The sequence below is a fragment of the Cryptomeria japonica genome, chromosome 7 (genome assembly GCF_030272615.1).
Source record: "Cryptomeria japonica chromosome 7, Sugi_1.0, whole genome shotgun sequence".
In the NCBI taxonomy this organism is placed as follows: Eukaryota; Viridiplantae; Streptophyta; class Pinopsida; order Cupressales; family Cupressaceae; genus Cryptomeria; species Cryptomeria japonica.
Window position 1 is genome coordinate 187,734,284 of NC_081411.1, and position 15,802 is coordinate 187,750,085.

The window sequence follows — 15,802 nt, forward strand, 5'->3', positions numbered from 1 at the left end:
GGAATTTATTAATGAGCTTTTCATTATCATTTTTCTAGCTCCTTTAAAATTAGTAATTGGGGGTTGGGTGCACAAGGAGTGATTGGTTATTGAAACATGATCCACTACTGGTGCTCTTCCCCTAGAAACTAAAAATAGATTTCTAAGAACATAAATGTGGAATAAAGGACAACAAATACCTAAAAATGAAACAACAAATATATACAAAATGGACTTGGAGAAAATCCATTTAGAATTCCAATATAGTCCAAGAACTTTGAACACATCACCCATATGATCCACTACGAACTATTATAAAGACCAAAATCCTACAAGAACAAAATTGAACATTTCTTACTATAAAGTATATAAATTCTATCAACTTAAAAGTACCAATGATTTGAAGTTTAATTGAGTATTTTGAAAGAATACTAAATATAAGAAAGGAAAACTATAAAAGAAATATATGATAAAAAAGGAAGTCCTTATACATTTAAACATATACAATCTTTTAAAAGAGAGAATTAACGAGACTATTGATTTTATGTACTATTTCATATAAATTTGAATTATTAGAAATCAAGTTGAGTAGTCCTATTTTTTCAAAACATATGAGCTTTATTTTATTTAAAAATATTTTCAAATCCAATCTAGTAATAAGTTCAAACCATTTGAAATCATTTTTTTTAGTAGGATGGAAAAGAATCATTATTAGGAGGAAAATAATGTATTTTAGTTGGCCAAAAGTTTACAATGCAATGAAGTTCACTACTTATTTTGAAAGAAATGAGAAAACATTTTACATAAAAGAAACATTGGAAGACCTTAAACATGAAAGATAAAATTTAAGACCAAATAAATATATAATACAATTCCAACATAATTGACCTCTTATTATATCAATTCAAATTAGATGGACCAATGAATGGATTAATTACAAAAAATGATTTAGAAATCTTATAAAGTGCCTACATCAATTCTCTTTGATCCTTTAAGAAACACAATAGTGATTACATCCATGGATGTCTTAATTGTCAAAACTAAAAATATGCTTGTTCTTGAAGATTTTGGATACCTATTGTCTTATTATATCTAAGGGTTGGTTAAAGGTATTTATTTTCCTTATTTTGTAGCTTAATTAGTTAACAATAAATTTTTGCTAACTCTTATCTTTCTCTCTTAGAAGAACAAAATAATATTTTGCAAGCTTTTTTATTCTTAGATATTTTTTGTGAAGAATTCCATTTTAATATTCAATGGTAAAAAAGACAATGCAATAGGTATTAATTTCTAGTTAAGTATTCTTGTCTTCACTCTTATGTGTGGAAATGGATTGTGAGGAGAAATATTTAAGTTTTGGGGCATCCCTTTTTCTTTTCAAGATTCTCCCACTATTTTTTGGTAGGTAATTCCCTAGAATTAAGAAGTTGGTGTATTGGATAAATAATCATTTGACTCTTGTATGGAAATTTCAATTTTGCTCTAAAATTATCTTTGCTATTCATTTTTATTCTCTTGTTGGGTCCCCTCTAAGGCCACTTATATGAAACAAAGCTTCTTATAGAATTTCTTTTGGCCTCTACCAAGAACTATAAATCTTTTCATCATGTGGAATGTAAACATTATTTTGGAGGTCTAGGATTACTTTTCGCTTGATGCAAAGGCTTGGATCTATGTGCTAAATGGATCATTTGAGTTCTCAAATACAATGATGGTTAGAATATTCTTTTAATATTATATTTGTTCTAGTTTCCATTTGGGTAAACTATCTTAGAAGGGGATCCAATTTCACACATTTCTTCTAATTTAACCTTCTATTCTAATCTAGGGGAATTTTTGTTGTGAATGTTAGTTAGAGATCTTGGGAATCCATGAAGTCCTCTCTTCTTATAATGTCATTAGATTTCATAGCCATATTTCTACCCATTAAGAAACTATTTGGTGGTTTGCTTTTTTTTTTTCAATTTCAAAACTAGCAATTTACTAAGAACTCATGGGTATGTGCTTTGAGGTTTTTTATAATGGGGTTCACGATGGTGATAACCTCTTCTCCAAGGTCACTAGGATCTTTTAACCTATCCTAAAGTCAACAAAAAATTTCATAAATCCAATTAGGATCATTAAACATTTGAAACCATTATTGGTATTATTTTTGCAAACATAGTTCACAAAATTAGAGCTTGATCTCGTAAACCTTGGTGGAAATATTGAAAATGGTATACCATTTTGAAACTAAAATCCTTTCAAAGTCTTCTCTAACATGTCTTATCATTTATCATTGTTTCCTATTTTAAACTAGAGATGGTTTCTACAATCTCCATTACCAATTTCCTAGCATAAATTCTACACCATTTGGCTAGCCATTCTTGAGCTAAAGCTTGCTCATTTTACTAGTTTTCTTGTTTTCAAAGGCCTTCCCATTTATTCTAAGTTAAGCTACTTGGGGATTTATAATCCTTGATGTTCTTTTTGTGGCATTGTGTCTCTTCTAGTCTTTCCCTATAACTCAAGTTTCTTGGACCTACATTAATGATTTCTTGAAGCCTTTTTAGCCTAAGCATTTTTCATGGTATATGATGTTATTAGGGGATATAACTTGAAACCATTTTAGATATATAACTAGATTTGAAAATATTTTATGGAGGGAATTATCTTTAGCATTTGGAAAGATAGACATTCTACTACTTTTTCTAGATGTTCTATTGATCAACTTTCTTTATTCTTAATTCTTGATATGTTGAATGTGTTTATGTGGATTCAAGTGTGTTACCCTTGAACTTTACATTCGATTCCTTTTTGTGAATGTTATTTCTATGGGCTTTATGTCTATCTAAATTCTCCCATTGTCATGGTCGTAATCGCCTTAGTCTTCCGACCCTATTTTGTAAGTCACGAAAATTGATAGTTGAACATTTCCTTCGTCGAACCAATCTATTAAGTTCAAAGGTTCATAGGTACATTGGTTCAATGAGGTCATCAGTCGATCAACATTGTTTTGAGTCCAAATGTCGTAGTCCTTTGTGTTGCCTGGTTGAACCTTGAACTAGTAAACATGTATGGTTCAACGGTTCAATGGTTCCATGGTTCGATGTTTTCTGTTGATAAGCACAAAGATCAAGGAAGGCATGATGTATGGAGGTAGGCATAATTGTTCAGCAAATGAATAGTCTGAGCGATTGAGCCACTTTTCTAAGCAAGTTGTAACTTTTTAAAATGAAAAGTAATCATTACTTGGACAGACAATCCTACGAAGGTGATGTGTAATTAATGCATGCATCAGGGATTGTCTTTTCAATGTTATCTCGCATGCATGAGTAAGTATGGAAGTTGTGTCACCAAATTTTATGCTAATCATATTGAAGTACTTTAAATATTGTTTGAGAAGCCAAATTAGTAAACAAACTGCTCAGTGAAAGAAAGGTAATTTTTTGCTTCTCGAGCTCGGAAAGGGTGCAGTGTATGATAGGTGAGTCTAGTCTTGGCCATTTCTTTCATTTCATGCATAGGAAAGAGGATTTATTCAATTTCTCATTGTGGTGGTTTGGGTTTATTTGCTTGCATTAGTATAGTGTTGAAGTCATAGAATTGTCAGAATGAGGTCGACACCTCCCAAAATGGTTGCTGAGAATGGTCTAATGAGTTATCTTCTGGAGTTTGGAGATACATCTCTGGCTCATGCTAACCTCGAAGAATTTATGGAAAGATTGACAAAAAATGTTAATTCTCCCATGATGTAGAGAACTGTGGATAGTGGTCTCATAGAAGCCGTTGTAGAAGATAACTCGATCTGCTAGGGAATACCCAATATGCTAAGTGTAATGTGGATGAATATTATCGATCCCTTTGGGAGACAAAAGCAACTCATACATATACCAAACATAGGTTCCTCCAACCATCACGACTGCTCAAGAAAGTCGACTTTTCCTTTTAGCAACATACCTTTTGATAAGTGACAATTTATATATTAATCAACACCTCTTATGTTAGAGTGTTAATATGCTCCCGATTTTATTATCAAGGATGGAAGGATTAACACGTAATTAATAAATAAAGGTAAATCGATATAGCTAAATTGTCTAAGGCTGACCACTTAGACAATTTAGTTGACTATGTCGAGATGACTGACGCTATTACATTAACACTCCCTCTTAGCTAGAGAGAAATCCTTCTTAATACAAATGAACACAACCACCATGGCTACTCCTAGAGGGTGAATACACACAAATGCTAAGTCATGGAGTCTCTCACATGAAATCCACCATACCTACTCGCAGAGGGTGGAACAAGGGCTAGAACCTCAAACTTCTCTCACAAAGAAGAATTCAGATCAAGGGATGATACCTCAAACTTCTCTCACAGAGAAGAATGCATAACAAGAGCTGATGCCTCAAACTTCTCTCATAGAGAAGAATGCATAACAAGGGCCGATACCTCAAACTTCTCTCACAGAGAAGAATGCATAACAATACATATCAAGTAATTACTGATGTTGAGGCTCCCTTTCAGCAAGGGATTCATTCTCCAAAACTCCAAGTTTGTCTCGAAAATGCACAAGCTTCACTTTCGCAAGATGCTTGGTGAGAATGTCAGCCGTTTGTTCCTCAGTACAAATGTATCTCAACTGAACAACATTCCTTTGTACCATATCTCAGATATAGTGGTATTGATTCTCAACATGCTTTGTTTTGTCATGGAACACTAGATTGACAGAAAGATTCACAAACCTTTGATTATCATAATGAATGGTAGTAGGCTCCAATGATTGTCCAAATAATCCTGCAAGGAGCTTACGAAGCCACACTGCTTCGCGAGTGTTATAGAAGATAACTCGATCTGCTAGGGAATACCCAATATGCTAAGTGTAATGTGGATGAATATTATTGATCCCTTTGGGAGACAAAAGCAACTCATAAATATACTGAACACAGGTTCCTCCAACCATCACGATTGCTCAAGAAAGTCGACTTTTCCTTTTAGCAACATACCTTTTGATAAGTGACAATTTATATATTAATCAACACGTCTTATGTTAGAGTGTTAATATGCTCCCGATTTTATTATCAAGGATGGCGGGATTAACACATAATTAATAAATAAAGGTAAATCGATATAGCTAAATTGTCTAAGGCCGATAGGCCACTTAGACAATTTAGTTGACTATGTCGGCCATGAAGGAGATGACTGACGCTATTACATTAACACTCCCTCTTAGCTAGGGAGAAATCCTTCTTAATACAAATGAACACAACCACCATGGCTACTCGTAGAGGGTGAATACACACAAATGCTAAGTCATGGAGTCTCTCACATGACATCCACCATACGTACTCGCAGAGGGTGGATCCACCATACCTAGTCATAGAGGGTGGAACAAGGGCTAGAACCTCAAACTTCTCTCACAGAGAAGAATTCACAACAAGGGATGATACCTCAAACTTGTCTCACAGAGAAGAATGCATAACAAGGGTTGATACCTCAAACTTGTCTCATAGAGAAGAATGCATAACAATGCATATCAAGTAATTATTGATGTTGAAGCTACCTTTCAGCAAGGGCTTCATTCTCCAAAACTCCAAGCTTGTCTCGAAAATGCACAAGCTTCACTTTTGCAAGAGGCTTGGTGAGAATGTTAGTCGTCTGCTCCTCAGTACAAATGTATCTCAACTGAACAACATTCCTTTGTACCATATCTCATATATAGTGGTATTGAATCTCAACATGCTTTGTTCTGTCATGGAACACTAGATTGATAGAAAGCTTCAGACAACTTTGATTATCATAATGAATGGTTGTAGGCTCCAATGATTGTCCAAATAATCTTGCAAGGAGCTTACAAAGCCACACTGCTTCGCAAGTTGCAACACATGCTGCAATGTATTCTGCCTCTGCAGCACTTAGGGCTACAGAAGACTGCTTCCTACTACACCAGGAAATCATAGCAGATCCCAAGCCGAAGCAACAACTAGAGGTGCTCTTATGATCAGTAACACTCCATGCCCATTCAGAATCAAAATATCCTTCAAGAATCAGGTCCACACTAAAAGAGTATTTCAAGCCATATCCAACTATGTCACACAAGTATCTCAAGATATGCTTGGATGCAACTAGATGTATCTGTCAAGGTTCACTCATGAACTAGCTAAGTGCACTCACTGCATAGCAAATATCTGGTCTAGTGTTAACTATATACATCAAGGACCCAATCAACTGCCTATACATAGTCTATTCCCTCTTGTTGAGAGAAGCCACGAGCCACAAATCTAGCCTTGTACTTTTCAATGCTACCATCAACTACATGCTTTATCTTGTACAACCACTTGGAAGATACAACAGACTTCCCTTTCAGTCTAGGCACAATATCCCACACATCATTTTTGAGAATGGATTGATACTCCTCATCCATTTCATCTTTCCAAACTTGTTGTTTTGAGGCTTCATCTATGCTAGAAGGTTCAAACTCAATAAGATTACACATTAATGCAACATAACTAGAAAATCTCTGTGGTCTTTTACTTTCTCTGAATGTGCCTCTAGGAGGAGCAAACTGTTCTACTTCCCACATAGTGTTTCTTGCCCAAACAGGCCCCTTTCGAGACACAACAATATCTCTAGGCCCATCAGTGGGATCCAAAGGTTCAATTGGATCATCACTCATATCAGGTTATGTAGTCTCCCTCCGAGTCTTAGGAGCATGATCAACATCCATGTCTTGAGGAGTCTCATCATCTATCTCCATGCATGAGCCCTTTCATTTCCTGAATGCAACATCTTCCTCAAATGTGACATCCCTGCTAACTTCTATTTGCTTCTGACCAAGAATGTAAATATGGTAGGCTTTGGAGGTTTCACTGTAGCCCACAAATATTCCTCTCTTTCCAGAAGGTTCCAACTTGGTTCTCTTGTCCTTAGGAATATGAAGATACACAGGAAAACCAAATATTCTCAGGTGACTGATATCAGACTTGATCCCTGAAAAGGCTTCTTCGTCATATTTTGTAATATCCAATGAGGACGTCTATTTTGAACATACACTGCTGTTCTAGAGGCTTTTGCCCATAGAAAAGTCTGAAGGTCTTGATCATGAATCATAGCTTTTGCAACTTCAACAATAGATCTATTCTTCCTTTCAACAACCCCATTTGTTGATGGTTGTAGGGAACACAAAACTCCCTCTTGATCCCTACCTCAATACAAAAATCATGAAAGCTACCCGAGGTGTACTCACCTCCATTATCAGACCTTAAAACTTTAATTTTCTTTCTTGATATATTTTCTACAAGAGCTTTAAACTCTTTAAACCTAACTAGGACTTCATCAGACTCTTTAGACCTTAAGAAATAAATCCAAGTCTTCCTAGAGTAGTCATCTATAAAAGTTACATAATACAAACATCCACTTAGGGATGGAATTGACATTGGACCACATAAATCTGAATGTCCAAGATCTAGAATTTCTTTAGACCTACTTTCACTGCTACGAAAAGGATTCTTAATATTTTTACCCATAGCACAACCTTTACAAGTACCATCATGAACATGATTAAGTTTAGGAATACCTTTTACCATCTTTTCCAGTGATGGAAGAGCCCTAAAGTGGAGATGTCCAAGTCTTCTATGCCAAAGTTCGCTGGAACTGGAAGAATCATGAATAAGAGCTTGAACTGGAAGAGTGGAGAGTTTATACAAACTCTCATGTTGATTTCCGATCACACGAGCAATCTTGATGCTAGAGTTCTTAGGCCAAGCAAGAACTCTTCCTTCAGAAAATACAATTTGATATCCCTTATCGTCCAAGGTTGAAATAGACACAAGGTTTCTCTTGATCCCTGGCACGAACAACACATCACTTAGGTGTAGAGAAATTCTAGATTCAAAGTTTAGAGATGTGGCACCAAATCCTCTTCTGGAATAGTGTGCATCATCCCCAATAATAACTTGAAGATGTGATTCTTTCTCCACTAAATTAGAAAGGTGCTCCTGATAACCGGTGCTATGTCGAGAGGCTCCACTATCAATTAACCAGGCATCACTGTCCATAGGAACATTGCTTCATAATGCTGATATGAAAAGAAAACCATTGGAGTTATCTTCAACCTCCTTCTAAGATGGGACTTCATTGATGTTTTCTTCTTGATGATTAGGTCTTGTCAAACACTGGATGCGAGAGAGATCTTTCTTCCTCTTCCTAGAATCAGGTGCAAAATCTGATTTCAAATCTCTATTCCTTTTGAAGTTGCCCTTCTTCCAATTCTTACGTTTCTTGGTAGATTGAGTGGCAAGAACATGTGTATCTTCATTTTGAGAACTCTTGATAATTCCTCTAGCAGTCAATCTTGATTCTTCTTTAATACAATCTGCACGGAGTCGATCAAACTTAGGTAATTTGGATCTTCCACTTATGCTTTGGATAAATAGCTCCCATGAATGAGGTAGACCATTCAAGGCTAGCATGACAAGGCCTTTATCAATTACTTGATCCCCAATTGCACTTAGTTGATCTCTCAATTTTGAAATTTTTATGAAGTACATGATGACTGAATCTCCCTTTGCCATCTTCACTTGGTGGAGTTGTTGCCTCAAGGCAAGAGCCCTACTTACGTTGTTAATCTCATATAAATCTTCCAAGGTTTTGAACATATCTCTCGTCATGATCTTCAGGTTCAGATAAATCCTTTTCCTCCATGAATTGAAGAAGATCATTTTCTTCAAGTGTAATGAGCACTCTAAACTTTCGTGAGGTGAAGTTAGATGCGCCTTCAAGCCTATCTTCGACTTTAAGACCGTTCACCATTTTGGAGACTTAGAGATACTGCTCGACGGAGAGAGAGAGGATATAATACTTAGAAGTTGTAGAGAATCTGATCACGATCTTCTTTCATCATGGCTCTAATACCATGTTGAGACATGGACCAGCTAGGACTCAAACCTAGGACCTTCCATACGCTGCTAGAGTGCTCTACCACTGAGCTACTGGCCCCTCTTGGACCAGTCCATCGTTAGTCTGGGTGTGGCTTATTTCCAACACCAACACCCCATCTTAAGCCACACCTCTCGTGTGCTTGGGGCTCCTAGCCTGGACTTGGCTTTGATACCATGTTGAGATATGGACCAGCTAGGACTCGAACCTAGGACCTTCCATATGTTGCTAGAGTGCTCTACCACTGAGCTATTGGCCCCTCTTGGACCGGTCCATCATCAGTCCGAGTGTGTCTTATTTCCAACACCAACACATATTCCCTATCATGATTTGGGGCAAGGTTGATGTGTGGAGTCACTACCACAATTTTCATAAATTTTTAAAAGGAAAAAAAATTTGCTTGGAAAGCCAATAAAAAATTAAATGAAGTTATAGAGTGTTTAATAAATATAATTTTTTACATTTTTGATGTGTTTTTAGAATAGCGAGTCAATACATTGGACTTGTGGGAACTTGATAAAAAACACAATGAGCTTTTTTTTAAATTGAAATTTAGAATCTACAAGTTGTGGATAAAGAAATGTACATGTACACATTGAGTTAGTGCAGTATGCATTACTAAATATTAGTTTTTAATAAATAAAATATTTAATATAAAAATCATTAAAGGTAGCTTAAGTTAAAATCTTTTTTTTTATTATCTGATAATGGCGGTTTTTGAAATAGTCAAACTATTTTATAAAGACTAGAATGCATTCAATGATGCAACCTAAATAATAATAAACTATAAATAAGAACAAAAAAATCATCTAACTGTATCAAGGTTGTAAAACAATAATATCTCTAAACTTACAACAAAAATAAAACAAGAAGTTAATAATGAGGCTAATTTCTAAGATTCATTTTGAGATATCCAAATCAAATAAGCCACTTATATTTTAAAAAATAACCTTAATTTACAATTCATACTAGGTAGTTTACTACAAACCAAGATTGAAAGTACTCTAACTTCCATCACAAACATCTTTTACTATTTTCCTATTATAACTTTATTTCATATTCAATCTCCTCCTCTTTATTCTACTCCTAATTTAGCTATTTTATAAACAAATTTGATAGTACATATATAATATAACTTTTTATCTTGCTTCAAATTTGAGAAATGTGAGGTTACATAAGACTCAATGAATAAAGGATGATTTTTTTCTTGTCTAACATTTTATCATTTGCTACTTTTTGGTTTTTTTCAATTTCTAACTCTAGACATTGATTCCTTCCTTTTCATTATTTCATTTCTTGTAGAACGAGTACTATCAAAAGACCAATACTATAACCCCAACTCATATAGATACTAAATTTATATTTTCCTTTTTATAGGATCAAATTCTAGTTTTCCATTTTCTTAATAATAACTATATTCTTCTCAAAATCTAAGGATCATCTAGAATAGTTCAAACAAAATCCTTGAAAATGAAAAAAAAAAGGAAATTAAGAAAATATCCATTGTAGATATTTTAGCCTAACATTTTATTTTCTATCCTCTTAAATCCTAACTTCTATCTTTATAGATATTAGGCCTAGCACCTTTGAAAGTTCCCAATAAATTTTCTTGAATCTAGAGAATCTAACTACTGAATCCATGAACCTAAGATGGAGTTCCTTTTTGTACATCATGGTTCCACATAATAGGCCAAAGATATATGGTTTTAAAATTTATTTATGAGTAGCTCTACACATTATTTCTATATCACCCTTTAACTTAGAGGTTACAATTATGATCGAGAATATTCTCTCCCTTAAATTTATTTCACCAACCTAACCTAATGTTGCATTCCACTCATCATCACTATTTGGTTGAAGTATAAATCCATCAAGAAAACCATTGCCATCACTCACACCTTTGTCCACAAGAGAGGATTCATATCCACAACATTTACCTTACATAGACTCATCACATTATAGACATTACTTCACAATATGTATAGTGAAATCAATTATTTTAGAAATCTCTTTCGAAAGTGATTTTAATTTTTTTTTTGGGATGCATCTCCCTAGAAGATTGCACTTTTTGTCAATATGTATCTTCAAAGCTATCTATTAGTCTTTGTAGAGTGAATTTGACTCTCATTATAACAAAAAAAATTCAACATATAGAAGTAAAATGTATATTATAATTTATTTGTGATCAAAATAGGTTCATGGAGTTTGCAATATCAAATGTTTAAATTAGAAGATTGTCATATCATTAAATGATAATTAATTTGATATAATTTTTTTTTTAGTATTTTAATGTTATAAAATTTAGTAAAAGTTATATATTCAAGTAATTTTATTATCTTTTTTTTTTTGTTCAGCATGAAAAATATTTTGGAGAGGTACAACAGATGTCCAGAAGGATCACAATCAGGATTAATTGAGTATGATAATGAAGTAAGCTCTTTTTCTCTCTCTTACACAAAGAAATCATAAAGTTTATTCAATGATATGAAACTCTAAACAAATCACATGCTTCTTTAAATAGTTTTTAATATTAATGATGTCTCTTGTGATAATATTACTAAACACATGTACCAAAACAACTTCTTTTATATAGTATGGGTGAATGTATAAGTCCATGTTTCTCCAAATATAGACCTTGAAAGAAACAATTGACAAACAAAAGATATACCTCTTTTTTCATGGAATATACGAAATATTTTATACCAAAATTAGCAAGATACTAGCCATATAAGTTTTGTTGTTGTCAAGTGTATTACACAACAATGAAAACTTTGTAATGTTTTCAAATCTGAATTGAAAAATATGTTGACATATAATAGCTTAAATAAGTTTTTAAGGAAAATATAGGACATTGACTTGTAATTGTTTCATTTTCCAAGTTTTATATGACATAGAAAGGAGAAATGATATGGTCATATTACTTATTCTACAATTTTTGATAGGGAGATACTAATAAACTTATTAAGAAATCTTGGCTTACAAATTATTCCTGTAATGACATTTCACCCTCATCATAATGAGTAATAGAGGTAAATAATATCAAAATTCAAATCCTTCTAATATTGATGCCTTGATTAATGTATAAATATTGAAAATAATTAATTATAATAATATCTTACCTTGTGCACAACATTAGGGATTCCATTTCACTTCAACCACTTAATAATATATTTTAAAATCCTCTCTTAATTTAGAATAATAATAAAAATATCTCCTCAAATAGAAATATATTCTAGCTACCCATTTTCTTAATGAAATTATGGAAATTGACTTTTATTTCTATTAAAATCCTAAATTGATTGGTGGATATCATAACAACCATAATCTAGGAAAAATATATTAACCTTCTAGATCTTCTCAACACCTTATATCACAAAAAGATTAAGGTAAAATATCTAGACATACTACATAAATATATTAGTTCATATATACCTAGATTCCAACTCATTATTTTGGAATGATGTTAAGTATCTCATCAACCCTTAAATTAATAGTTCATTGCTTCTAAGTTTAATGTTAAAAAAATCTCAATTGATATGAATGGACATGATATAATATTTCTCACCTAGTGAATCCTCCATGATGTATGATGGGTTTTTGTGAATTATTAAGTTACATGCACCTTTCAATGTTTACATTACTACAATGCTTGGAAAATTTAAACCATTATTTTTTCTATTTCATTAAAATTTATGATATAAAACTCAATAATTAGATTAATGTTGAGAGTTTTCTAATATAGTTAGACACATAAAGTTTAGGAGTGTGATCTTCTTTGACTCCAATAACTATGCCTTAGAGCATTTGTATATGACTATGACCTGTTCCATGTACCTTACAAAACTCTATAGGATCTTTTAGAAACCTAAATCTAGGTAACTTTCAACAATTTGAAATTTGTCATGTATTAGATTTTACATAAGAGATTTGATAGTTGGATAAATAAATGATCCTATGTGTTGGTGTTGGAAATAAGCCACAACCAGACCGACGATGGACTGGTCCAAGAGGGGCAAGTAGCTCAATGGTAGAGCACTCCAACAGCGTATGGAAGGTCCTAGGTTCGAGTCCTAGTTGTTCCATGTCTCAACATGGTATCAGAGCTAGATCCAGGCTAGGAGCCCCAAGCACACGAGAGGTGTGGCTTAAGGGGGGGTGTTGGTGTTGGAAATAAGCCACACCCAGACTGACGATGGACTGGTCCAAGAGGGGCTAGTAGCTCAGTGGTAGAGCACTCCAACAACGTATGGAAGGTCCTAGGTTTGAGTCCTAGCTGGTCCATGTATCAACACTATAAAGCATTGGGTTGACATCATTTACAATGGTGATGAACATATTAATGAGATAACATAACAAACACACCCAAGACAATCCTTCTCTTATACCCCACTTTTTTAGTTAGAATTAGGTATTGGTAGTTAAAATTTGAGATCATTGATTGGTTTTATGATATCATACAAAAGCAATAATATGTTAGCTTATTCAAATAATAGAAAATATTATCTAAATTATAGCTCGAGTATGTTATATTTACAAGATTGATGGAGCCTGAATCCTAACATTCGAGAATATAATAATAATTATGTTCATTTAAAAACTCTTTAATTCTTCTATCTTGTTTCCGTAGTAAAAACTATTATTAATATTCAACTTATATACACTTTCGTATCTGGCAAACCTAGACAATCAGTTACCAAACCACATTTGGAGTAAGGCATTGAGGTGAATCTAATAGAGTGGAGGTTTAAAAATCGAGGTTATGATTCTACTCCACGTACATGTTCAAACATTGATACTAAAAGTTTCAATATAATGGTTCAGATCAACATGCCTTTTCAATTACAAGAATTGAATTTATAATGGTAGTATCTAATCATGAAGACTTTAATTGCTGGTAAGGAAGCAACAAATATTTAAATATAATGACATTATATTTAGAAAGGCCATACTTCGCATGGAGGGGAAAAGCTTGTCTCAACAAGATTTCCATGAGAAAAATGCCAATCTCAATTGAGCACTTTGGCTAGACAAGAGCAACAAGCATAGGAGAGTATAAGAGCTAAATCGTGAGGGCAGCTGAGAAGGATTTAAGAGCCAAATTTAAGCTATCATTCAATCTTTGGCACTTGTTGAAGATTTCTTTATGCTATGAATTAAGGTCATATTTGCTCAACTCACCATATTGTTTTTGGCCTTAGAATATGTGCATTCTTTAGGTCCACAGCTTGGTTAAGGAAGCCGAAGAATAGTAATGTAAATGGCAGCAAGGAACTAGATTATTCTCTATGAGGCTTACTAGATTGCATGTTAAGAACATCAGGCAAGACTCAAGCTACTATTTAGTGGCAGTACTGAGGAAAAACAATGTGATAGTAATATTTTTTTACTTGACTATTACATATTTATGGCAACTATTTTCAAACAGAGTAATCCCTATCAACTCTTTTCCAGCAGACTTAATCGGTTATACAAAATTACGAAATTGTTTACGTACTGATTTAAGCTCATCTGGTGCATTGCCTTCATAGTTTTTCACTTTTGGTCAAATTCTTCCACCCCTATTCCCTCCAAATCACGTTGCCTTCTCTTCTTTTCTAAATCAATACCTCTCTTTGCCAATTCCAGCCTCTCTCTCTCACTACCTTTTTATCGTGTATTTTTGCATGCTAACTCCCTCTTCCATTTCTTGGCACATGCATTCCCTTTTTTCCTAAACTTCTCCTTGCTTTTTGTTAATTTTTGGGTGAATGGAGGATACGTGGCAGTTTGGTTTAAGTTTAATTAAAACTCCACTTCCTTAGATTTATTAGAACTAGTGCTTTATGGCTAGAAAGATGACACACTCCAGCTTTACTTTGATGCATGTGACACTCTTGGTGGATTATCATAAGGAAATTCCTTTCCCATTTTTATTATACATATTTTTATAAGATGTATTGATGTAGGAGCAGTTGGGCCCTCACAAGCTTCTTACCCAATGTGTCTGATGTAGTCCAGCATCCAGACTCGCAAGTAATCCCGTATCACTAAAAACTATACTTTTTTATGTTCATGTTTTTCATTTTTGGTGTAGGCTGGAGATACAAGATCATCTTTTGGATTGTTGAAGGATAAATTATTTGTTTTATCAAGACTTATTTTCTATTTCAAAAACTAGATGCAAACAGAATGTTAAATGTGACTAAAAGGGATGGAAAAGCTAGTGATTTTGGTGAAAAAAATTAAAAACTATTTAATTTCCAAATAAGAACAAATTGGTTTATGATTTTATTCATTTTACAAAGATATATATGATAGGAAGACATTAGATATGGCTCAAAAACATTGACAACACATTTTGGAAGCAAAACTACATTTTTGTTTCATTCTTTTTAAGGAATGAGAAACAAAAGAGCAGATTTGGGTGCCTCTTTTTGGTGCATCACTAAGGTTTTAGCCTCTATAAATACAGCCTTTAATAGTGTTAGAGACAACAATATCCAAAGATGGAAAGGTTGAAGAAAGTATTTGTAGGCTGTTTCAAATATTGAATGAGGAGAAGTGTAGGAAATTGGCTTGCTAAAAGGAGAGGGATAGAGGAAAGTGAAGAATGAATTTGCAGATGTGTTGGTAGTGTTCAAGACAGCCATGAGAGTTGTAGGATGAATAAAACAAATCAGATTTCAAAAGAGGAGTGCAACCGAGAAAGTTGAAGGCAAGAGGGTTTGAAGATTCAAAGGCATAAAATGTCTAGAAACATGTTAAATTTCTGATTTTTTTCTCTTCCTGAAACCTTTCATATATTTAATTGTTCTTGAGGAATTCTATAATAAATATATGTTTCCAAATTTTTTACAACATTTGTGTTAGTATGAGTAGGATGATATGTAAAGGCTGCAAGATTAGGTAATTTGAAAAGACCCCCTAA

The 15,802-nt window shown here is 33.6% G+C and overlaps 1 protein-coding gene across 3 annotated transcripts in view; it reads left to right on the forward strand.

Moving 5' to 3' along the window:
• Positions 1–15,802, forward strand: part of LOC131056327 (MADS-box transcription factor 23) — a 42,516-nt gene that overhangs the window by 13,481 nt on the left and 13,233 nt on the right. For all 3 annotated transcript variants that reach the window (XM_057990676.2, XM_057990677.2, XM_057990678.2), the window contains exon 2: positions 11,250–11,325. In XM_057990676.2, the coding sequence (XP_057846659.2) occupies positions 11,250–11,325 (76 nt within the window). The remainder of the gene's footprint in view (positions 1–11,249; positions 11,326–15,802) is intronic.